This window comes from Metschnikowia bicuspidata (assembly GCF_001664035.1).
Source record: "Metschnikowia bicuspidata var. bicuspidata NRRL YB-4993 chromosome Unknown METBIscaffold_5, whole genome shotgun sequence".
Classification (NCBI taxonomy): domain Eukaryota; kingdom Fungi; phylum Ascomycota; class Pichiomycetes; order Serinales; family Metschnikowiaceae; genus Metschnikowia; species Metschnikowia bicuspidata.
The window spans coordinates 925676-948534 of record NW_017387735.1 but is presented as its reverse complement, the minus strand read 5'-3'; the positions used below and the strand labels follow the sequence as shown (position 1 = coordinate 948534).

Sequence of the window (22859 nt, the reverse complement as noted above, 5' to 3'; positions counted from 1 at the left end):
ATCTAGTTCTTTCTTTCAGAACTAAAAGCAAATCAATCCCTGTGCGAAAAATACATTAAGAACGTTCGATAACTGGGGAAAAGACTGGTGTCGATTTTATCCTAGTGATGTTACTACATTCACAAACACTCACATGTTGTCCGATCGTCCTGCATATATGGCACCGCCTACACGCTTTCATCATTAACGAGCTACCAATGTAGGGTTGACAGCACAATAATGGGAATGACAGACATAATACCCGAGAAAAATGGCTCACTTACAAGTCTTTCCATAGACGAGATATTCACGAGATACTCCGTTCACTCAGTGAGACCTCTTCACAGGGAATATCATGCTAGTGTAAGTAAAGCCAAGGCTGATCTTCATTCTTTGGTGGGAAGAAAATACAGAGATTTGATTCAAATTGCCGAGGATATTGATCAGATGAACCATATGTCCAGAAATATTGATTACAAGCTCACAGATCTCTCATACAAGACTACCCGCCATGTTCTGTTTGGCAGAAATAGATTTTCTAAGTTTGAAAGCATGTCAAGAGAAGAGAATGCTAAAGCAGCCAGAATTGCCTCAAAAACGACCATTTTCAACAATATTTTGAACAACAAGCTACTATCGTTTGATTTGAAACTACAGGGAATGGGACATGTGAAAGCACACTATCTTGTGCATATGGCAAAGGTGTACTTTACAGTGGAATCAGTTTTCAAAACGATTTCCTCCAAGACAGTCAATACCGATCGAAACTTCGCTCAGTACAAGGAAAATTTCAAGATTTATTTGGAGACCAAAATTGCTACCTGGCTTCCACAGCTGTTCTCTTTTGACAAGGATAGGACAAACATTACTAAGAACACCGCTGATCAGTGGTTGGAATCTGACATTGTCGATTTTTTACAAGAACAAATTGAAGAAGGAGACGACGAAGAAGAAAAAGATTCAGACTATGAAAATTATGATGAACTAGGCCTCAATAAGTACTTTAGGGTTTCATCATCACCATTGTTGAACTACATTGTTGCATACATCATTCTAAACAACAATAAACCACACTTGAGTTCTTTAGAGGGAATTGCGAGAAAAATCATCGATTTGCGATTTCATTTTTTGACAAAACTATTGAGCATTGATCTTGCAAACGATCACTGCAATTCCCGCAACATCAATTTTTCTTTTATCATCGGATTCACTGAGTCAACTTATAGTTGTATCAAGAAGTATTTTCTTGAATCAAGTCCCAATAATCTTGCATCTACTTTTCGGCGCAACACATCTTGGAAAGCTTATGACCTTATTGGATTTCACAACTGGTTTGAGGAAGAAACAATCTTGTTAGATGTTAGCAAATACGTGCTGCTTCCAGATGACTTTTTAGAATCAACCCAAAGTGGAAACGAGGCTTTTAAGAATTATATCTATGATGTGTTCACTACAATTGTGGCAAATCATGACACCAAAAACTCACTTCAACAAGCAGAAACGGCCTTGAGTATGTTCTATAACTTCTTAACTGCTTGTCGGAAGGCTGAAGTTCATGCCGAATCGAGTGATTGTAACTGCTTTTCTGTGCAAGCGTTCTCGAGAGAAAACTTACCCCGCAATTTATTGCAGTTTGTTGTCTCTCTTCTCGAAAACGCAACAGCAAAGGAAAATGAGTTCTTTATTGAAAATGTGCGAGGCAAAGTTAAATTATCATTCGATGAATGTCCAGAAGATAAACACTCTACACAAGAACTTTTTGATAAAGACATGATACGCCTCATCGACGATGATTTCGATACATATTTCAAGCAAGTCTTTTCATTATCTTCGGGAGACAATGAAAATACTCTCAGAAGATTTGAGATAACATCCGAACTTAAGCAGTGGTTGAACAGACAAAAGATATTATCGGCTCTCACCCGTTCGTCAGGTACGAGTCTTGTATCAAGAATTGATCAGCTTTTCGGCAAGTCGCATCCGAATGTAAAGCCCTTCACTCTGTGGGGAGACTTTACGACTGATTTATTAAAATTGAGATTTGATGGGGTAGCCCAGGAAAGATATGCATCACTCAAGCTGAATTTAAACCAATTATTGGATGATATTATACATCCATTAAATCACCCCATAGATACTTCAAGGGTAAGCAAGTTTCATTTCATGCTTTATCTTATTCATTTGTTGAGAACAAACAATGATTTACACAATGATGAGACTATTGATTCCAAAATCGACGGTGCGCTTCACTATTTCTTTGAGAGGCTTTTCGATGGTTTGTCCGCACAAAATTTGTCGCCCGAGAATCAGACTGTGATTGATCTGTTCACTCATTTGTCAGCCCTAGACTCAGCAGCAGGAAGTGGCACAGTGCCTTTATGGCCTCATATTATAGTCAACTCGACTTTCGAGAAACTTTCATCTACCATCCTAGCCTCCGACTTCTTAAATTCAAGTGAACTATTCGAAATTTTTCTGCACGAGAAGAACAAGCCCATTTTTGTTAACGTTAAGAATGCTTGGTTAACCAGATATTTCCTCGAAGATTGGCTTCTCAAAGATGCCAATGCCAAAAGTGTGGGTTTGAAGTCGACACAGACAGACAAGGGCCCTTCGAGCTTTGAGGAACATAGACCCATCAGTGCTGAAACCTCTCGTACTATTGACTTTTTTGAAACCGAAGGAGGCAATGTGGGCACTGATAACAAGACAAATGAGGTATCATGTGAAGCACGAGATTCCACCGATAATGAGGATTACACCCATGTCGAAGAGCCTTTCGAGTTTAAAGACTCCACAAATGCTGAAGAGTTGCCAAATTCTAGCGTTCTCTCACATGGTCAAAATCCAAATTTGACATTGGATAGGAAGCTACTGACAAGTCAGTCCAGGCAATTGATGGCCAATGCGGCTTTCGTGATTTGCTTTGTAACTGAAGTGCCTTTGACGTCACAAATGGATGTAGTCCAAAAGATCGTGGAACAAATCAATTCGCTGAGCGAGAATCAGATTGAGAATTCCACATTGGATATCATCATCCGAGGAATGAATGAATTTTACAAGTCGTGCAGAGACATACATCTCCCGCTTCTGATCAATTAGATTTACCTTTAGTCTATAGATTATTTGAAAGTTTGAAACTCAGTATAAATAGATCTTGGAGCCACTCTCGGTCAATTGTTTTAAGGTTTCTGTCGTTTCGCTGATATTGAAAACGTTTTGCATTTTTTGATCCAAATATGAGTTGTCCGCAATGACAATCTTGATCTCGCTAGCTTTCAATCCCAGGTCCTTGTTATTCAAGATTTTCTGTAGCCTTCCTGGGGTACAACACAAGACCCGAGCCCAAGTGCTTTTAATCAACTTCAAATCAACATCAATCTTATTCTTGTTAATTAATTTTAAAGATGATCCAGGGATCTCACGAAGACAGCGATGTACGTCGCATGCACGTATGGCAGACATGGTGATGATCGCAATGAACTTTCTGTCGTCAGGTGTTTCTGAGGTCTTCACAGTGCCGTCGATTTTTTTGCCCTTCTTTTTGTTCTTTTTACCAGGTGTTTTCGATGGCAACATATTGTCAAATCTCAGAAGTATAAATTTGGGCAAGTTGTCAAGATTTCTGGCCTCGGTAAACTCAGCAGTTGATCTAAAGTCTGTTTTTTTAAAATATAGCTCTGCCATTTCCAATGCAGAAAGATCTGGATTCTTTCTCCGCAAACCATCATTAATGGAATCTGCAATGACATCCGCAGATGCCTCTTTGGACAAGTTTCTCTTTTTATCTATGTCCATTTGCATCTTCATTTTCTTTTTCTCTTGTAATTTTGATCCTGACTTCGACCGCTTCTTAGGGTTTTCTGATGATTTAGTTTCGTCTTCACTCAACGAGTCCATATGCTTGTCGTCATCCGAAAGCACTACCTCATCATTAGAGAAGTCAACTTGGTAAGCCAAGCCATCATCAAGATCATCAACACTCATTTTTCAGTAATTATGAACGTTTCTTACTTTAGATGGATGTTTAAATAAATTTACTACTGAAGCCGCACCTTTGCATCGTGCACTTTATGCGCACTCTTGAGATGAGGTTCGGACATCAGAACCAGAAACTGAACCCCATATAAATCCCTAGAGATTGCTATAATATCGATGATGCTTGGGTGCAATCTTATGCGGAAGAAACTTTTTTGCCTAAAGTTTCCTGCAAGAGTACTTTCACGAAGAAAGATATATATAAATGCAGATCTCGAGCATAGATTATCTGTAGCAGACTTCCATCCGGTGATTGTTGTTGGTGCTGGCCACGCTGGATGTGAGGCAGCTACAGGATCTGCAAGATCCGGAACTAAGACTACATTGGTCACTCCAGATATCGGTAAAATAGGAACAGCGTCATGTAACCCTTCAATGGGTGGCGTGGGAAAGGGCACGTTACTTCGTGAGGTGGATGCCTTGGATGGCGTTTCATCCAAAGTCACTGATAAAGCAGGGATACATTTTAAGATGTTAAACGCATCAAAAGGTGCTGCTGTGCAAGGACCTAGAGCACAAATTGACAGGAAGATATATTTGCAAGAAATGCAGAAGGTGATATCCGCATATGAAAATCTCCAAGTTTTACAAGCGCTGGTAGAGGATATCATTATTTCCCCCTCACAACAATTACCCAAGGACTTCGAAGGCAGGTTTCATGGCACAGTAAAGGGAGTAGTTCTAGATGACGGATCTGTTCTTCTGTGTGGAAAAGTAGTCATATGCACTGGTACATTTTTGGGTGGAGAAATCCACATTGGCCTTCAGTGTTTTCCAGCGGGCCGCCTCGGAGAAGATGCAACCTTTGGATTGTCAAAAACTTTGCATGACGCTGGTTTTCGTTTGGGGAGATTAAAGACAGGCACTCCGCCAAGGCTTCTGTCCAAAAGTATAAACTACACCTCATTGCTTCCCCAGCCTTCGGATTTGCCTCCCAAGCCAATGTCTTACATGAATGAAAGAGTTGAACTTGAGGATATGTTGGTTCAGTGTCATCAAACCAGCACAACCCCTGAGTTTCATAAGATAATCAGCGATAATCTTGACAAATCTATACATATACGCGAAACCGTGAAGGGTCCCCGTTATTGTCCTTCAATAGAGTCAAAGGTGATCAAGTTTCCTCAAAAAACGTCACATGTTGTGTGGTTAGAACCGGAAGGGTTCGACACAGATCTTGTGTATCCAAATGGTATTTCTTGCACCATGCCGAGCGAGATTCAAGAGAAAATGATTAGAATGATGCCAGGTTGTGAAAATGCTGTTATGCATCAGCCTGGCTATGGTGTTGAGTATGACTATGTGGATCCCAGGGAGCTTAAACGTACTTTGGAGACAAAGTTGGTCGATGGGTTGTACTTGGCTGGCCAAATTAACGGAACTACTGGATATGAGGAAGCTGCTGCACAAGGTTGCATTGCTGGTATAAATGCGGGTCTTTCACAGTTGAGAAAGCCAGTCTTTGAAATTCAGAGATCTGGCGGCTATATCGGGGTACTCATAGACGACTTGATCACAAAAGGTGTTGAAGAGCCCTATAGAATGTTTACCTCCCGCTCAGAATTCAGATTCTCTATAAGAGCTGATAATGCCGACCAACGCTTGACTGAAAGAGGTTTTCTTGCTGGAGTTGTTGGCATTGAAAGGTATTCCAAGTTTCAAAGTGAGATGACTTGCTTTAACGAAATAAAGAATGATTTGAAGTCGATTGTCTTATCAGGAGCTAAATGGGAACCAGTTGTAAAAGGGTCTCATAAAGTGAGCAAGTCCACTGTTGTTGATGGATGGAAGCTCCTCTCATATAAGGATATGACATTTCAAGACATCATACCCTTTGTACGAAAATTGAAGGGAGGAATATTGCCGGAAGCCTACAACTCAATGTCTCGCTGGACTAACGAAAGGATTGATATTGAAAGCTCATACGAGCCATGGCTTAAGAGAGAAGAAGCTCAGTTGAAAGCCTACGAAGCGGATGAAAATTTACTTCTTCCTACCAACTTTACCTACACTAATGAGGGAACCCTCAAGCTTTCTCACGAGGCTTGTCATTTACTTAATACCATCCAGCCAAAGACAATTGGCCAGGCACGGAGGATACAGGGTGTTACACCTGCTGCCATATTTGAGTTGTTCAAATTGGTGAAAGCAGGGCAAAAAACTGTTTCGTATTAAGACGCATCAAAATTTAATTTGTACATAGATTCATATGATATTCGACGGCGTGATTTTAGCACATGCTCAAAGATTATACCACGACTTTCAAGGTTTACACCAGAAGGCGTGGCGAGTCGCAGAGAGTGGGCGCCTGAAGTCCGCTACAACCATCTGAGTTGAAGCGACTACTACAGGAGACCTATCCTGGGAGTCGATGGCGTAATATCCAATACGTAAACAGATATGGGCCATGAGGACCGTCCAGGCCGTGACTAACAGAAGGACACCGGCCGAGCTAAGACACTTGGTACGTATCTGAGAGCTGTTTAAAGGTATTTATATATATTATTCATAGCGTTTTGCCCCTTAATCAGATGAATCTAACAAAAAAAAAAACTGTCACCCATTCTTCATACATAAATCACTCTTTGGGCGTCAGATTTTCGGGATTTTTCGACCGTTTACGTAAGGTAGTTTCGACGGACTCCTGAAGACTGTTATCTAGGGACATCAACAGCTCAAGAGGAAACACATTTTGGGCCAACTTCGGGAACTCAATCTCTTCTCCTAAAAGTTTATGACGTGAATTAATGCGATTCACAAACAAAAGAGCATCTGATATATTAATTTGATCAGAGCTTCTGTGAACTGCATAATCCGTCAAATCTTGCATCACGTGCAGTAAGAATTCATTTGATTTCTGGGATAGTAAGTTAATTACATCTGGTTTTACTCTTCGTAACTTCTGTTTCTTTCGCGGAGGACTTCTGGATAAAGCTTTCAGCGGAAGGTGCTGTGCAACAGAAACCAATCCTTTCACTAAATTTTTGGGTAAGTTCAAGTTTCGGGACAGATTCGACCTCGAATTCATGGCTTGTATCCGAATAGGACTAGTATGAGGTGATGGTGTCACATGGCTCGCAAAATCAGAATTTACAGCGTCAAACGATGGTTGATCGGTAATTATATCATTGTTATCAACTGTATAGTGACCCAGGACTATCTCTGTGTGTGACAGCTCAGAATCTGGATCAGAGGCATTAACATTTGCAATGCTCAAGTCTCCACCAATGTCAGTGTCGAAAAGTTCTCGTTCTGGTTGATTTTCTTCCTTCAGCTTATCTTCTATTTCTCGACGCAGGGTGTCAGAATCGTTGTAAATGGGCACAGGATCCCAACTGGGTACATCCAATTGATCAATATTGTCAAATTTTATATCATAACTTTCCGGGGTCTTATTTCCAAGACCTATCTGTGGCAGTCGAATGGAGCGGAAAGGTCCTTCCATGTTTGATGTCAGGTTTTCCTTTTCGCTGGATTCATTGGATGACGCATCATCGTGAAGGAGGCCGAACGCTACAGGTTCTGCTAGTTTCATAAACGACTCCATTGGGTGCGTGTCAAAACTTGCTTCGGGGAGACCAGACAAAGTGTTTTCAATAATAAATTTGGATGTGTTGATCATGTTCTTCAATTTGTCTGGACGAGCTGCTTCTTCCGAAGACTCTTTGTCAAACATCAAATCGAATTTCTGCATTGGCTTCTTCAGACGACTTTCTAAAATCTGCTCGAGGTAACTCTTGAAGACCGGCTTCGAATTCTCGGGGATGATTTTGGGATCTTTCTCATGTGAGTGCACCGGTGATGGGATTTCTTCGCAAGAGTCCATTTCACCATCCGAGAGGGGCAAGGGCAAAGACAAATCAAAGTCTCGGACGGGACCCTGCGGACTTACCGAGGCAATCATGTACTGTTTGTCCAAAGCTCTGTACACCTGGTCGTCGGGCTCTTCGATCAGTTGTTTCTTTTCCTTGACAAGCGTTCGAGAAAATAGCCTCAAAAAGTCTTTATTTAATGTTCCTGAAAACGCTGACTCATAGGGAACTCCAGAAGAAGAGCGCCGCCGCCTCCTGATGGTTAAGTGGTCACTGATTTTACGCGTAGGAGTGTGCTTTCGTGAGGATATGGCCGATCGTATTCGTGAGGTCTCGCGCAGCGCTGGGGATGACTGGGTCAGCCGATGTGGAGTCATTCTTTGTCTCATGGCACTGGTTCGTCGCAGTGACATTTGACTCAGGATTTCTGGAAGTGCTGGCGGCAGAAGGGGAACCGTGTTGACCCATGTTTGGGTAGGTGCAGAGTAATTGGCATATTCCCCGTCGACTCGCACTACTCCTCGTAGGGGTGTAGTGGGTACGGTGAGTGGCCGCAGCATTCTTTTTTCGTTTTCCTAAGGTTTCACCGACCTGTGTGTACTTAGTTGTAGACCTATAAAGCGAATGTGCATGAGAGTAAGCAGCATACCCGTGAGCCATGTTTTGGTCCCGGTGTCAATCTGCAGGAACACACGGTACGTAGTGCGCTAGCGATGTAACAAGCAAGTCAAAGGACGAGCTATTGTGAAGACGCAAGTTGGTGCAAATATATTGCGTCATGCGGTTTTCTCTTGGAGGTGACTGGAACCATCATGGGGCACTTCAGTAGGATATGACGTTTTACAATTGAGAAAACAAGTGAGCGCTGTAGATGGGGCTGAGAATTGCGTCCACCTCGCACGTCCCGAGCAGCATTGGAAGAATTTTGGGGTGGAGCTGCATTTTTGGAAATCAGTACCCATGGACGTTCCGGAACTGATCTCTTTTTGTTTTGCGAGCAATGGGGAACCTGGCTCTTGCAATTAGTGTTGGCCCATCCTGGCTTCCATATGCTCTCGTCCTAAGATAGCCATGATTCCAGCACATTGCAGTCCCTTCAAAGTGCAAAGGGCTATACTGGTTCTTAAACGCACGAATATGAATTATTTCTTCGTATATCATTGATGCTCACATATAGCATTAGACTTAATTTTATCCCCATTCATCATGAGTCTTATCCTTGCTGTTCAAGGCCACCTGGGCTCGCACCATCAGTGCGCTCTGAGATCGCGCAATATCATCAACGCAGGCCTGGATACGTGACTGGACATTATACCCACACAACTAATGACTACCCCTGTCAATGGAGACAGCTTATTGACCGCCTTGGTTGCAGGCTGCTCCGCCTCTGGGGTGACTGCTTTTCTCAGCTTCCCTCTTGACTTTTTGAAGGTCAACCTGCAGCTTTCAAACTCCGCTGCCAGCTCCCAGTTCAATGTGACGCAAGACTTCTCGAGCATAAGGCAAATTATGACGGGATCCAGTGCATTAGTCACTGGAAGCATCATCAAAAACTTCGCCAGAATCTCCTCCTACAACTGGGCTTCTAATTTCATGGCTATTGACACCCTGTCTGAAAAGAAGAAAACCAGCGCCCCCAGAGTCGTCATCGCGGGTGTCATGTCAGGGTTCATGGAGACTATTTGGATAGTTCCTTTTGAAAGGATCAAGACAGTCATGATCCAGAACAACCTCCTAGAGGCTGAGAAAAGAGGCAACCCAAAACCTTCGACCGACATAACCGGTCTCTCTTTCGAGAAGCGTGTCAAGCTTCCCAACATAGCAAAACAATATGTATCTCCTCACGCTTACTACACGAGCGAGGTGCTTTCCCAGCTTAGATCTGGAAGGCCCATGTCGAAGTTTCTGTCGCCCTCTTACGGTAAACCGACACAGTTTAAACCACATCACATCAATCATCATCTGCTGAACGCTATTGATGCTCTCAAACTTGAATTCAACAAAACCCCTGCTTTAACGATGCTCAAGACTGTTCGTCAAATGTATGCTTTGGAAGGATTGCATGCGTTTACTGCCGGTACAATGATCACATTTGTGCGCCAAGTCGGCTCAGGAGCAGCATGGTTTTCCACCTACAGCGCCACTCGCCAGCTCTTAGATCCCCATGGGAAGTCTCCAGAGCCAATGTGGTTTTCTCTTCATATTGGGAAAGCCCAGCAGTCGCTCCTTTATGTTGTCTCTGCCTGTGCATCAGTGGCCTTGACACAACCGCTAGATGTGGTGAAGTCCCATATCCAGCTGAAAAACGGAAAGTTATTGTACAAGGACTCGCTTTCGACCGCTTACAAATTAGTGGCTCGCAGAGGGTTTTTGCTGCTCTACGCCGGTGGATTTCCTAGAGGAATCAAAATTGCTCTCCATGGCTCCATTACCGCTCTCCTATACAACTACTTCGAAAGAGGTATCAATGTGTTGGGTGAAAAATCTGTGTTCACAGACTAGGCATCCTCCAAGTATATGGGAACGAGAATCTCGCCACTTTTATGCTTGACCCCACAGAATGTCTTTGCGAGCAATCCACCTGAATAGCTTGGTTGGCTGAAAGCTAGGTCTTTCTTCTTTAAAGTTATCCCGTATTCCAGGTATTTCATGACAGCATTAAGCATCATGACACCGAGTCCTCTTCTCCGCCAATGAGGAGCGACCCATATTCTTGAGATGCCCAATTTAGAGTTTTGATTAATCTGCTGTGGAACAATCTCCTGCGTTCTATGCACCATCCAACGTGTCTGACTTTCGATATTAGTAATCGGTTCGGTAGCACAAAGACCAACTACTCGTTTCTCTATAACAACCATGAATGCTTTGCCTTCAAAAGCGCATGTCCTTCTTGATTTCCAGGCAGGATTTTCTGGTGGGGCATTCAATTCTCGATTCACCATCTGAAGTACGCTTTCTGCTTTCCGTATCATTTTCGGTAGGTCTCTCTGTACTACATATATCTTGCACTCGACAGATTTCTTATCAAATAGTAGCCTTGATGTTTCAAGCGGCGCGTGGCATGTCACATCGAATGATGGGCCATGAATGAATGTGAAGTGATACTTCTTATGCAGAGCCTGATCTGATTCGGAAGATCTTCGATAGGACATGCCGCATAGTTTACACGTAACCGGCTGGTCAAGAGCAGGGATGCTAAATACAGATTGTATCATCGAGTCGATATGGTGCTGGTGTTATTGAGCTTAGTCATTCGAAGAGAGGATGTTCGTTATACCATTTATTCATGGCACTGACGATCTCAATCGATGCGCGATAGTTTCCTTGGAAATCAGTCCTGGTCTTTACGAGAATGGGAAAAAGCGAATGCGGGGTGCAGGAGATCAAATTTTCAACACTACTTATCTTTCAAGGCTTCAAGATAAAATGGCTTCTTCTTTCGCAAATTTGCTTCCCGTTAGTGGTGGCTGGAAACAGCAAATCACTGACTATTTAACTGAGGACGTTCCCTCGTTTGATTACGGAGCCTATGTTGTGGGTAACAAGGAGGAAACTGCCTCGTTGTACATGAAACAGAGTGGCGTGATATGTGGAGTACCTTTCGCCGAAGAAGTGTTCAAACAATGTGAGTTGACTGTTGTATGGCACTATAGCGAGGGGGAGTATATCAGTGACGATGTCCTCTCTGCTCATAAAGGCAAAATCGTGGTTGCCACAGTCAGTGGACCCGCCAATAAAATTCTACTTAGTGAAAGAACTGCATTGAATTTGCTTGCACGGTCCTCGGGCGTCGCCACCCAGTCTTATATCACCAAAAAGCTTGCAGATGAAAGTGGCTACACTGGTTTAATTGCGGGCACCAGAAAAACCACCCCGGGCCTTAGATATGTCGAGAAATACTCGATGTTGGTTGGTGGAGTCGATGCGCACAGATATGACTTGAGTTCCATGGTAATGCTCAAAGATAACCACATCAAGTCGACTGGAAGTATTACCAAGGCCGTGCAAAGTGCTCGGAAGGTTTGTGGCTTTGCAGTAAAAGTTGAGGTTGAGGTAAGCACCGAACATGATGCGAAGGAAGCCATTGACGCGGGTGCGGATGTGATTATGTTGGACAACTTCCAGGGTCCTGAGTTACAAGCAGTAGCTCAGAGTTTAAAGAAGTACTACCAAGGTTCTAATAAAAACTTTTTGTTGGAATGTTCCGGTGGCTTGACCTTGCAAAACTTGAGTTCCTACTTGTGCAATGACGTTGACATCTATTCAACATCTTCGATTCACCAAGGAACAGGTATCGTTGACTTTTCTTTGAAAATAAACTAGGTAGAATTCAACGAATAGATGATACGCTTTTGAGTTCTAGGCTCTCAAACCCCAGGTTAAACCCTAGCACCTCATTCACGTTGCTTAAGATTTGCGAGGTGGCAGGGTCGTACGTCAGCTCAGCTTCATTCTCTTCTTCAGTGCCTTCAAAAAGTATTGCCTCGGGTGAATTAAGCAGCCCGGCGCGATACAGCATTTGGTCGTACAGTTCCTGGTTGTTTAGCAGAATGCCAGATTCATTTGAAAACCCAGTGGAGATGGGTGTTTTTTGGATAGGAAAACTGGGTTCAGCGAACAGTGCTGTAATAGATGACACATTTGACTTTTTTCCAAAACACCTGATTGCCCTAATGTGGGAATCCTTTCCATCCTGGTGATTTGCCAAGATGATCATTCGTACCACAAAACACTTTAAGAGCCCATCCCCGCGCACGCCTTTAAAGATGATATGGGACCAGCCCATAGGCTTCTCAAAGTCCACCAGACAGACCTCCATTAGATCCCAGTTGGATCCTCCAGCCATGATCTTGATTTTCAGCGGCGTATAAGACTCATCGAGCTGATAGTTTGTGAAGATGGATATACGCTCTAGAGAAACCTTCTTTGAAAACTGGAGCAGAATAGAATGTGGGCGACTGAGTAGAGCAGTATCCGGACTAGACAGGTGCTCCACATTAATTTCTGTACTACCGTCTGACTGCCAAAAGGTGTCAGGGCTATCATCTCTTAGCTGCTGAAGCCCATGGCCCTGTTTGTGTGAGGAAAGTCTCCATGTAGCCAACGGAGAGAGATCTAACAATTGCAAGGTTTCAATTTCTTCAAGCCCTTTGGCGTAAGAAAGCCTTTGTGTTTGCTCGAGAGTCGGATGGTCTGCAGATGTAGATCCCATGGATTCGGAGTTATGATTCTGGTCAGAGTTCTCTACATCATTGGAATTATCATTGAGATTCAGATCGTGAAGTGCGTCTCTATCTATATCTGAGTAAGAAGACGCATGAAGCACTTCTGCACGCAGAATGTCCTGGGCATGTGGTGTGTCATAATAGTTCATGACTGTCGCTTCTAGTAATCTGACGTCATGTGTATGAAACCGGGACGTAACTTTGGAGAACAAGCGCGGCTCCAGATTGATGCGAATTGTTGCGAGGAATTACGAACTACTATATTTTAGCAGATAAATATTGCATACAACCCCCAAATCAACTTGTTACTGGTGTGTCTATATTGAAATTCCGGCTAAAGAAACTAGGATAGATACTTTAATTGCAGAAGTAGATGTCATGAAGTTTACTAAAGCGCGATTTCAGTGTGGCCGTCCTCATCAACTACCGTCACAGAGTCAATGGCAGATTCGACATTATTCGTTTGAGCTTCAATATCTTTTTCAGTGGGAGCTTCAGCAGAGTCATCAAGCTGCTTGTGATTCCCGCTCTCGTTGTCTTCTTTCATGACTTCCGAAGCTGGCTCGGTCTGGGCGACCTTCTCTTTTTCTATAGCCTCCAGATCAGACTTACCAGCCTTGTTTGATAGTTCGTTTTTAGTCAGTACTTTTGCATCGGCACCAATCAAAGTTTCCTTGAGCAAGTCGGTTGCACTCTCAACTGTCACAAGCTGCGATGCCGACCCAGTCCTGGATTTAGAAGGCCTTGGACTCGATCCGTTGGGCAGCTGGATCTTTCTGGAAATTCTGTGGGGGGTGAAAGAGGTCTGGAACTTTTCACTATGCGCAATGCCGTATCTGGACAATGCTCTACGCTTCAAGACTTCAATGTAGGAGAGCTTGTTCTTTGAGTTCTTGCCAAACTCTGCTCCGTCACGGTCAAAGAATAAAAGCTCACCATTGTCCTCGTCTTCATCCCCAATCATATAGTCGTCTGATCTAGAGGAGTCCAAGAATCCGTTGTCGTAATTTGACTCCGACTTGTCTATTTGGTAATTCCCCGTCTCCAAGTCAGTGATGAAGTGGAAAAGTAATTCCTGCAAGTTGGAGGCAACCACAACCTTCGTGTCGAACTCGCGCCCAAACAATATAATCTGGCCCATGATGCCTGCAGCACCCGGGGCCAAATCAAGAGCAATCATGTTCCCAACATAGTCCCTTGCAATAGGAATCCAACCACGGTGAACGTAGTATGGTTGCACGGCGTCTTTCGGAATGGACTTTTGGTGCATGAGGTAACTATTGGAGATCTTTTGGTGCATGAGGTAACTATTGGAGATCTTTTCCTGCAACAACTTCGAGGCGGATGTACCCTCAGTACTTGCGGCTTGCTGCTGTTGGTGCTGTAAAATTGCAGTTTGTCTCTCCATCTTCTCAGCCACCTTGGCCCAGATGGAGTACTCCTCCATTATGCTCTCAATGTCCAAGAGGGTTAATCCCATAAGCAATCCTGTAGGCTTGCCGCCGCGGAACTGACCATCGTGTCTCTTGTAGAACTGGCGCACTTCCACGGGGAGCGGTCCTGCGGCCAAGTCCTTCTCCAATTCATTCAAATCTGCGGAAGAAGCGCCGGTGTTCAAGCTGTCTTCTAGCTCTGGGTACTCCTCTTCCAAGAATTCCTCGATCCGGTCCCAAAGAGAGTCGATACTAGGCAACGGGGGCTGGCCGTTGGCGCCAAAAGTCTGCAATTCATGGGCCCCAGGTGCCCCGGAGTTGCTTACGTTTGTGGCAGAAGACCGCATTCCAGGCCGGTAGCCCACAATGTTTGAGCTGCTGGCGTTACGGGAGCTCATAAGAGAGTGTGTCAGTGAACTATTGAGTTCCTGGAGTCTCAGCGACGACGAGTTTGATTGGCCTCCAAGCGAGCCACCGGCGGAAGAGTGCTCATACGGAGACCCATAAGATGCGTAGTGATCGTCTGTGGTCACAGAGTGCACAAAAGCCTTGATAGAGTCCATAAATCCCATTCTAAGCAGAATTGTGTAGGGTGGGTATGGGGATTAGGGTTTGCAGAAGCGAGCGTGGGTCTAGCTTGAAGAGTACTGACCTTTGGCGGAGCTGATTTTCGGTGTTCGAATAAGTCCACTGAGAAAATTCGGGTTTTGGAACTTCGCTAAAGTGCGCTGGTTGCGGTGTATTCCAAATTTACTCTGGTTGCTCGTCTATGTTCAGGAGAGTAGTGAGAGAAGAGTAGTACACCATATATCTGGTGTATTCGACGCCAGCCCATGCAGCGTCTGTGCAGTGCGATTTTTGCTGGGCTTTCCCATGGGAGCAGGATATTTCAATATTTCCGAAAACAAACATGGTCTAGGTTCGCCAGCAAGATATGTGCAGACTTGGGAGCCCGAAACTGCCAGTATATATATATACTACTGTTCAAAAGAGTACAAACTAAGCTGTGTTGTCAATTCTTCATGTCACCCGGAGCTACATTATGAGGCGTAGTTCAGGCGTAGTCTCGCGGCACCATATTTGTTCGCACCTAGTGCACACCTGGCTGCGCCATGCCAGAATGTCCTCTTCATGATCCTCTTGTGAAGACAAAATAGGAAACATCAAGAGGCTCCAAATAACAGCAGCTCGATATTTTTACCTGCAACGACTCTTTAAGTGGCAACAGCTTGTTGGTTTATCAAACTACTCAATTCGTTGCTGCTGGGCGTCCATGGTTCCTTTGAGCCGAACACAAGCATTTGCAAAACACCTGATAAAAATACGAATCTATCAATTATTATGTTGTTTGATGCTCGGTCTAACATGTAGAATCATACAGCCAAGTCCTGCTTGGACTTGAGGTAGCTAAATATATCTTGTCCAAAGAAACGACTCAACAAATCTTCTTGGCTAATGTCCAATGTTGTGATGTTGGCGGCCAACTCAGCAAGATCGAAGTTGATCAACTCGCTCACCTTCGAATCTTCCTTGTAGTCTGGGTGCTTAACTACAAAATCTCTCAAGAAGTGGGCTGTGGTGGGTATCTTACCGCTGGCTCTGCCACTCACCAATGTCAAGTATTGCTGGATTGCTGTCAACTGCTGTGCAGCGACGCCTATTTTGCAATGCTTGTTATTGCTGATACAGGCCTCTGGAACCAACTTTCTCGATACATATTTCACAATCATGCGAATTAATCCGGGGAAGTGGTCGCCACCATTGATGATTTTGTCTGCAGTTAATCTCACCTCGTTGGGCTCTTCATCATCGAACTCCTGTGGAATGTTTCCGTTACTGTCATTATATCCATTGAGATAAACGGCATTGTTACAGAGTAAGTCATTTCCATCATTGAGGAACCGGTCAAACCAAGATAAATCAAAACCCTTGAAGATCTCATTGTCAACATTCCAACGTTTTGGGTTTTTGAACCAAAAAGTATCTTGTGTAGCTGCATCGACTTTATGAGCGATTTTCATGTTTTCATCAATTCTCAGGATAGGAATGTAAAAGTCCGGGTTGAACTCAAGAATAGCTTGACTAGCCAAAATTATGAAAACGGAGTACGCAGCATTTTCAAAGTCGTTCAACAGAATCTCCATAGGGCGAAACTCGACTCTCCAGCCAGGCTTTTGAGCTAAAATTTCGGTGGGAGTATCTTGAGGATACAAAGCTGGGGGCTTAAATCTTAAAGTCTGCCAGTTTGTCAGCTGAATGTTCTCAAAATGATCATTTTCCAATTCGTTGTTTTGGTCAAGCATTTCGCTGAAGATTACCAAAGGGTCTCGAATGAATAAATGGGCAAAATGATGCGCCAATGGATGATCAAAGTTCTCATCTTTGGAAAGCTGGTCGTAAATTTTCTTGTTGATGGGCGAGTAGATATCGTTGTACTCTTTCTTGAAGTACGAGCTGTCTTTATGATACTTCTCGTCGCTCAAATACGAGTCAATCGAGTCATATCGCGACTTAGGGAGCTTTTGAATAGGCTTTCCGTCTGAGCAATGCATCAGAGTATCGCCGAAACGGTTGACAAGTTTGTCACCATTTACACCGCGGCCGCCTCCCAAACTTTCCACGTGTCTTTTCAACAGATCAGATACGTCCAAACCCCCAAACAAGTCGTAGCCGGCGAAAGGCTCAGCATTCTCTTCGGCAAACGTACGGTCGTCAACAGCGCCACTGATGACATTCCATCTCACGTCCTGATCAACCAAAAATCCTTTAAACATAGGCGAGGCCGCAGAAATCGCGAGCATGATTGGAGTAAGAGGCGCCAATCCGTCGTACACGTACCGAGCTTGCTCGATATTCGCCGCTTGTAATGTGACTTGGAGACACGAGGATCCCATGCCAAAACCCATAGAGTCCATGTAAACATGACCGGGCTTTGCAGCACCAAGCCAGGGCTCCTGGTCTGATGGAAACAAGTCACGATGGGGAATTGAATCGTCCATCAACTTAGTGTTCACATCTGGGTAAATTGGCAAGTTAATAGCCACTTTACGGCCGCGTCTTTTTCTGATGTTGGCTGTTAATGTCGGAAATCTAGCATGTCTATTGATGATCTCATCAGGAAGAAACAAAGATTGAGAGGCGGGCCCGATAGGCTTGGCCTTAGGAGAAGTGAAAGCTCCGCATCCCATGCGTGGAAAGGCGGTGAATGTCAAAGGAACGATATTTGAGGGTAGTTCGGATTGCGCAACCTCTCTTCTTTTGATCATGTTCTCTTCAACATACAGAAAGTCACTGAGAAGTGTTCCGTCATAGGGTTTCAAGGGTGTAGCCTCAATCATGTAGCGACCATATTCTGGGTGGAAACTGACGTTGTTGCTGATAGCTTTCCCAGAAATTTCCGGCTTCAGAGGATCATTCAAGTCTTCTAAAATCGAGTCTTTATCAATGGCCAACTTTGCGGTCTTGTTCTCGCGGTTGATGTCGAGGAGCATGTACTCCACTTCATCACCCCAGTAGAAATGATCATTTTTTCTTCCCGCATGCTGACGGAAAATGTTTCTCAACTGAGTAATACCATTTGCACGGATATGCTCATTGTGCTTTCTAGAGCTATGCCAATCGAGAGGCGTGCCAAGCGAAAGCAATCCCATGTTGCGAGGCCCTCCAAAAAAGATATTTCCTGCAAGTGATAAATTAAGTGCTCCTACTAGCTGGGTCGATCAGGCAGAAGAGATAGCGTTACTGTTACTGAACTCTCTCTATCTCTCTCGCTCTCTATCTGTTCTCAGACCCTGGCAATAAATGGCACGCCTGTCTGAAGATTTTTATTTCGCCTCTGCTGTCTGGTGCAGGGCCTTTCACGAAAACGGCCCTGATCTACCTTCATATAGAATTAATAAGCAAGTCTCGCGCAAAACTGCCCGCGAATGATACGATAAAGGCTCACTCATCGCAGGGTCCGAAGCAAGCCTAAACCGCAGAACCTAGATAACTTTTCAAACTTCATGTAATATAAGATTTGTGGACCTACTGTGCAACCTCTCAAATTCTCTAGCCCAGGCTTGGCCACAAGGTCAAAATTGAAAAATTCTAAAGAAAAGTCTGCGCGAATGCCTATTGGATAGGCGCCATGGCACGTGCGATGACTCGTTTGTTCTATCCCAGTATGGTCTGAGATTGCGGTTGTTAAGAATGCTCCCGTTGGTGCAATCTGAACCAAAAAGAATTGTTCAAGCTATCGTCAAGTTGCATTTAGATAATGGTAACTTCACTAACTCTGTGGGGCGATGTTTGACACATCTAAATTTAATATATTACTCTCTCATAAAAACCCTCATGAACTAAGAATCAACAGACTAAACTCAGTAGAGTCCCTCAGCATTGTTTACGATACAGGCCTCTTCATCGGCCTTTCTCTCCCTCAAGTCACCAATCACAACAGCATCCTCACCTGCTTGCTTGAGCTCGGCGAGTACAGCGTTAACATTGGCTTCTTCAACGATAACAACCATACCGATACCCAAGTTCAAAGTCTTTAACAAGTCAGCAGTAGGCACTTGACCCTGTTTACCAAACCACTTGAAGATCTCAGGCACCTCCCATGCACTTAAGTCAACTTGAGCTTGCAAGTTCTTGGGTAAAGCACGGGGGATGTTTTCTACCAAGCCACCTCCGGTGATATGGGCCATTCCAAGTAACAAGTCTTTCTTGATCGAGGGAAGGAGTTGCTTGACGTAAATCTTAGTTGGGATCAAGAGCTCCTCACCGATAGTTTTGCCGCTATCGGTCCATGGAGCAATAGATTTGTAGTCAAGACCGGATTTTTGGATGATATGGCGAACAAGTGAGAACCCGTTCGAGTGCACACCGTCAGATTTTAAACCAATCAAGACGTTGCCAGCCTTCATGGAGCTAATCTTTGGCAAGATCTTGGATTTGGAAACAGCACCAACAGCGGTACCGTTAGTGTCGTAATGACCCTCGTCATACATTCCAGGCATCTCAGAAGTTTCACCTCCAACCAAAGCACAGCCAGCAGTAATACAGCCATCAGCGACACCGCTAACAAACTTGGCAGCAATGTCAACATCAAGTTTACCGGTGGCAAAGTAGTCAAGGAAAATCAAAGGCTCGGCACCTTGCACGACCAAGTCGTTGACATTCATGGCCACCAAGTCAATACCAACGGTGTCGTGAATGTTCATGATCTGAGCAATTCTCAACTTGGTTCCAACACCGTCCGTCGCGCCAACCAAGAGAGTGTCAGCTCCGTCGTAACCCGCAGCCTTGAGATCGAATAAACCACCAAACCCACCAATGTCGGAGTCAGCACCAGCCCTGGCAGTCGACTTGACCTTGGCCTTGATTTGTTCCACCAACAAGTTACCGTTGTCTACAGAAACGCCCGCTTCCGCATAGGTGGTTCCAGCACTGGCATTCTGAGCGTCTCTGAAAGCTCTATGCGCGATGTCCGTTCTGTTGTATTTCTTGTCAAAAGAAACATGGTCAACACCAACATAGGCTTTGTCCACGGACTCCCTTAGCGTGGATGCAGTGGCGGTCGATGCGATGACTCTGCCTCCCGAAGTAACGATCTTAGCGTCCTTCACGTCAGTTCCAGCATGGAAAATGTAAGTGTCAGCAGGAGGAGTCTTGATTGTGATCTCGTCGCCCTTGGCATAGGCCTCTGGATATCCACCAGCAGACATGACAACGGTCGTGGAGTAGGTGTCTTCTTTAGTCTTGATAGTGACGGAGTCCAATCTATGTTCAGCTGCCGCGAGCATCACCTCTGCCAAGTCTGTGTCGTCGGTCAACAAGGGCAAGACCGTCTGGGTCTCAGGGTCGCCAAATCTGACGTTGTATTCCAAGACCTTGGGCTCCTTGCTTGGAGACAACATGATACCAGTGAACAAAACACCGCACATGGGGTATCCGTCCTTTCTCATGCCATCGATGGTAGGCTTGATAATCTGCTCGTTTATCTTGGCCAACACCTCGCCAGTGGCGATGGGCGCTGGGGCATAGGCACCCATTCCACCGGTGTTCAAGCCCGAGTCGCCATCTCCAACTCTTTTGTGGTCTTGTGCGGCAGGTAGGTTGAAGAAAGAGTATCCGTCGGTGATAGTCAAGATCGACAACTCGTCGCCTTCCAAGAACTCCTCAATCACGATTTCATCGCCGGCAGCGCCGAAGTTTCTGTCGACCATGATCTCATTCAAACCAGCCAAAGCTTCTTCCTTGGTCTCTGGGATCAAAACACCCTTGCCGGCAGCGATTCCATCGGCCTTCAACACGATCTTGTAGTCGATCTCCTCGATGTGTTTCTTGGCCTCCTCCACGTTGGTGAAGTTCTTGAATCTGGCAGTTGGGATGTTGTGCTTGTCCATGAAGACCTTGGAAAAGGCCTTGGAGCCCTCCATGACAGCAGCCTTGGCAGATGGGCCGAAGACTGGAATTCCGACATTCGTGAAGACAGTTGAGATGCCGTCAACCAAAGGCTGTTCAGGCCCAGGAACGACCAAGCCGATCTTGTTCTCAACAGCGAATCTCTGCAAAGCATCAAAGTGCTTAGGGGAGCCTGACAATTCTGGAACGTTCTGCACCTTGTCTCCAACAGTAGAAGTACCTCCATTTCCCGGTGCAACATAGACTTTGCCAACACTGGCAGATTGGGCCAATCTCCAGGCAATGGCATGCTCTCTACCGCCGTTACCAACAACAAGAATGTTCAAGCTGGACATGGCGAGGATACTTTGATAGTGGGTTTCGAGGTTTGGGGAAAGAAACGACAATCGATGGTAAGTGGGTTCGACAGAAAACTTTTTTTTTTTTCTTTCCTTACCTATATATCTAGATGCGCTCCTCAGTTGTCTCAAATTAGCTTGACTCCGACCGAGCACATGGAGTCCGCCGCGGCGAAGACTCGATGCGCGGCACTATGCACTCCACAAAACATAGTTGTGCTGAGCACGCTGCAACTCAATCCTCAAGAAGTTGATTCTAGTCAGTTACATCCATGGAAATCAAGTCAGAACCCAGGTGGGGCTAGTTTCGCGCCTGACGTTTGCATACAATTTCTGTTTTTGCCTGAATTTCTGGTGTTAATTTACACTAATATGTACAAGGTGCTCAGATCGTAACGTCGCCCAGGCCGACAATGCCCTCGAATTTGTAGTTTTCATCACTAGGCAACTTGACGTCATTGCCTTCTTCGCTGATAGGAGTGTATAAGTAGTAGGATAATAATGCATTGGTGACGGCTCTCGTCTTAGCCTCATTCAACGAAGAACCCAAGCCTTCGCCCAATTTCTCCCCGCCGCAAAAGGCGCCGGCTACGTACATCGCATGTGCAGTCAATCTTCCGGTCTCAGCAATGAGTCTGATTTCAAGCGGAGCATCAAGTCCGACTTTCTCACAGACTCTGGACAACTCTCTGGTTGGTCTACTGAACTGGAACATTTCGGATAATTTGACCTTTCTGGACAAAACGTGCTTGGAGATGAATTCTTTGGTTGCAGTCTCGCCAGCGTGCGTGTAGTATCCACCAATGATGGCTCTGACGGCAGATGCGTACGCCTCCTGTTCTCTGGACAAGAAAGTCAAAGACGCGGTATCGAATGAAGCGACTTCCTCGGAAGCAAGCTCGTAGACTCCGGACTCCTGGGCTTGTTCTTTGTGTTGATCGAAAATGAATCTTAACTTACCGTACTGTAATGCTTCTGGCTCGTTGGAAAGATGCTTTTGCAACTTGGAGGTCTTGTCGATTTCAATACCCCAGCTCTTGCCTATTTCAGCCAAAACCTCTGAACCCATGTATGCGTCGAATGCAGCATTGTGCACCGTCATGGGAAGTCTAGGATATTTCATCAACAACGACTCCGTGACGTAGTAGGAAAGAAAATTTTTTCCCAAGGTGTTGAGGCCAAAGTTGTTGGCCAACCCGCCGAACTTGTCCAAGTTGAGGGCCTGGGACAAGGTGGAGTACGAGTAAGATTCGGGCAATCTCAAACGAGAATGCAACGCAGTCAATGGTGGCGATTGTTGTGCGGTTGACTCGGGCAATCTGTGTGTGAAAATGCTGTTTTTGTATGATCCGTAGTCCGTAAGAGAGTCGTATTTAGTGCCGAGCGACTTGTCTAGTTCTGCGGAGTGATATCCGGCGACAGGAATTCGAGCCAACGAGGGCAAGCGAGCACATCTGGAAACCCGTCCCTTCGTTAATAGCCTCAACATTCTTTAGCTCCTGGGGTTTGGGTAACGACTGGAACTTCGTGATGTGATTGTGGGTGAGGCCTCAGTGCAGTTTGTATAGAACAAAATTTTCAGCTCTGGTTTCCGCACGATCGCTTGAGTTTTTAGTCTTCACTGTG

General features: G+C 44.9%; 12 protein-coding genes across 12 annotated transcripts; 4 read left to right on the top strand and 8 right to left on the bottom strand.

The window, feature by feature from the left end:
* The first annotated feature begins 65 nt into the window (after positions 1-65).
* METBIDRAFT_33073 (uncharacterized protein) lies at positions 66-3285 on the top strand. The gene has a single exon (XM_018856213.1). It carries the CDS (start codon positions 220-222, stop codon positions 3079-3081), a length of 2862 nt encoding a protein of 953 aa, XP_018710649.1. The 5' UTR covers positions 66-219; the 3' UTR covers positions 3082-3285.
* METBIDRAFT_44837 (uncharacterized protein) lies at positions 3121-3966 on the bottom strand (the record flags this gene model as incomplete). Its single annotated transcript, XM_018857844.1, has 1 exon — positions 3121-3966. The coding sequence occupies one exon, from the start codon at positions 3964-3966 to the stop codon at positions 3121-3123; it is 846 nt and encodes a 281-aa protein (XP_018710648.1).
* A 128-nt stretch (positions 3967-4094) lies between these two features.
* On the top strand, positions 4095-6263 carry MTO1 (tRNA modification protein). Its single transcript, XM_018856212.1, has one exon. It carries the CDS (start codon positions 4135-4137, stop codon positions 6190-6192), a length of 2058 nt encoding a protein of 685 aa, XP_018710647.1. The 5' UTR covers positions 4095-4134; the 3' UTR covers positions 6193-6263.
* A 332-nt stretch (positions 6264-6595) lies between these two features.
* On the bottom strand, positions 6596-8389 carry METBIDRAFT_44587 (uncharacterized protein; the record flags this gene model as incomplete). Its single annotated transcript, XM_018857812.1, has 2 exons — positions 6596-7236; positions 7312-8389. The coding sequence occupies 2 exons, from the start codon at positions 8387-8389 to the stop codon at positions 6596-6598; spliced, it is 1719 nt and encodes a 572-aa protein (XP_018710646.1).
* A 766-nt stretch (positions 8390-9155) lies between these two features.
* METBIDRAFT_13133 (uncharacterized protein) lies at positions 9156-10331 on the top strand (the record flags this gene model as incomplete). The annotated part of the gene is made up of 1 exon (XM_018854310.1): positions 9156-10331. The coding sequence occupies one exon, from the start codon at positions 9156-9158 to the stop codon at positions 10329-10331; it is 1176 nt and encodes a 391-aa protein (XP_018710645.1).
* On the bottom strand, positions 10328-11044 carry METBIDRAFT_45184 (uncharacterized protein; the record flags this gene model as incomplete). The annotated part of the gene is made up of 1 exon (XM_018857888.1): positions 10328-11044. The coding sequence occupies one exon, from the start codon at positions 11042-11044 to the stop codon at positions 10328-10330; it is 717 nt and encodes a 238-aa protein (XP_018710644.1).
* Positions 11045-11255: 211 nt separating this feature from the next.
* METBIDRAFT_44646 (nicotinate-nucleotide diphosphorylase (carboxylating)) lies at positions 11256-12152 on the top strand (the record flags this gene model as incomplete). The annotated part of the gene is made up of 1 exon (XM_018857823.1): positions 11256-12152. One exon carries the CDS (start codon positions 11256-11258, stop codon positions 12150-12152), a length of 897 nt encoding a protein of 298 aa, XP_018710643.1.
* Positions 12153-12159: 7 nt separating this feature from the next.
* Positions 12160-13203, bottom strand: METBIDRAFT_45135 (anaphase promoting complex subunit; the record flags this gene model as incomplete). Its single annotated transcript, XM_018857882.1, has 1 exon — positions 12160-13203. One exon carries the CDS (start codon positions 13201-13203, stop codon positions 12160-12162), a length of 1044 nt encoding a protein of 347 aa, XP_018710642.1.
* Positions 13204-13442: 239 nt separating this feature from the next.
* SMI1 (Smi1p) lies at positions 13443-15059 on the bottom strand (the record flags this gene model as incomplete). Its single annotated transcript, XM_018857798.1, has 1 exon — positions 13443-15059. The coding sequence occupies one exon, from the start codon at positions 15057-15059 to the stop codon at positions 13443-13445; it is 1617 nt and encodes a 538-aa protein (XP_018710641.1).
* An 801-nt stretch (positions 15060-15860) lies between these two features.
* Positions 15861-18137, bottom strand: GCS1 (glutamate--cysteine ligase; the record flags this gene model as incomplete). Its single annotated transcript, XM_018854309.1, has 1 exon — positions 15861-18137. One exon carries the CDS (start codon positions 18135-18137, stop codon positions 15861-15863), a length of 2277 nt encoding a protein of 758 aa, XP_018710640.1.
* A 711-nt stretch (positions 18138-18848) lies between these two features.
* ADE5,7 (bifunctional aminoimidazole ribotide synthase/glycinamide ribotide synthase) lies at positions 18849-21230 on the bottom strand (the record flags this gene model as incomplete). Its single annotated transcript, XM_018859060.1, has 1 exon — positions 18849-21230. One exon carries the CDS (start codon positions 21228-21230, stop codon positions 18849-18851), a length of 2382 nt encoding a protein of 793 aa, XP_018710639.1.
* A 96-nt stretch (positions 21231-21326) lies between these two features.
* Positions 21327-22777, bottom strand: MRPL3 (mitochondrial 54S ribosomal protein mL44). The gene has a single exon (XM_018856211.1). The coding sequence runs from the start codon at positions 22720-22722 to the stop codon at positions 21619-21621; it is 1104 nt and encodes a 367-aa protein (XP_018710638.1). The 5' UTR covers positions 22723-22777; the 3' UTR covers positions 21327-21618.
* Positions 22778-22859: the final 82 nt, after the last annotated feature.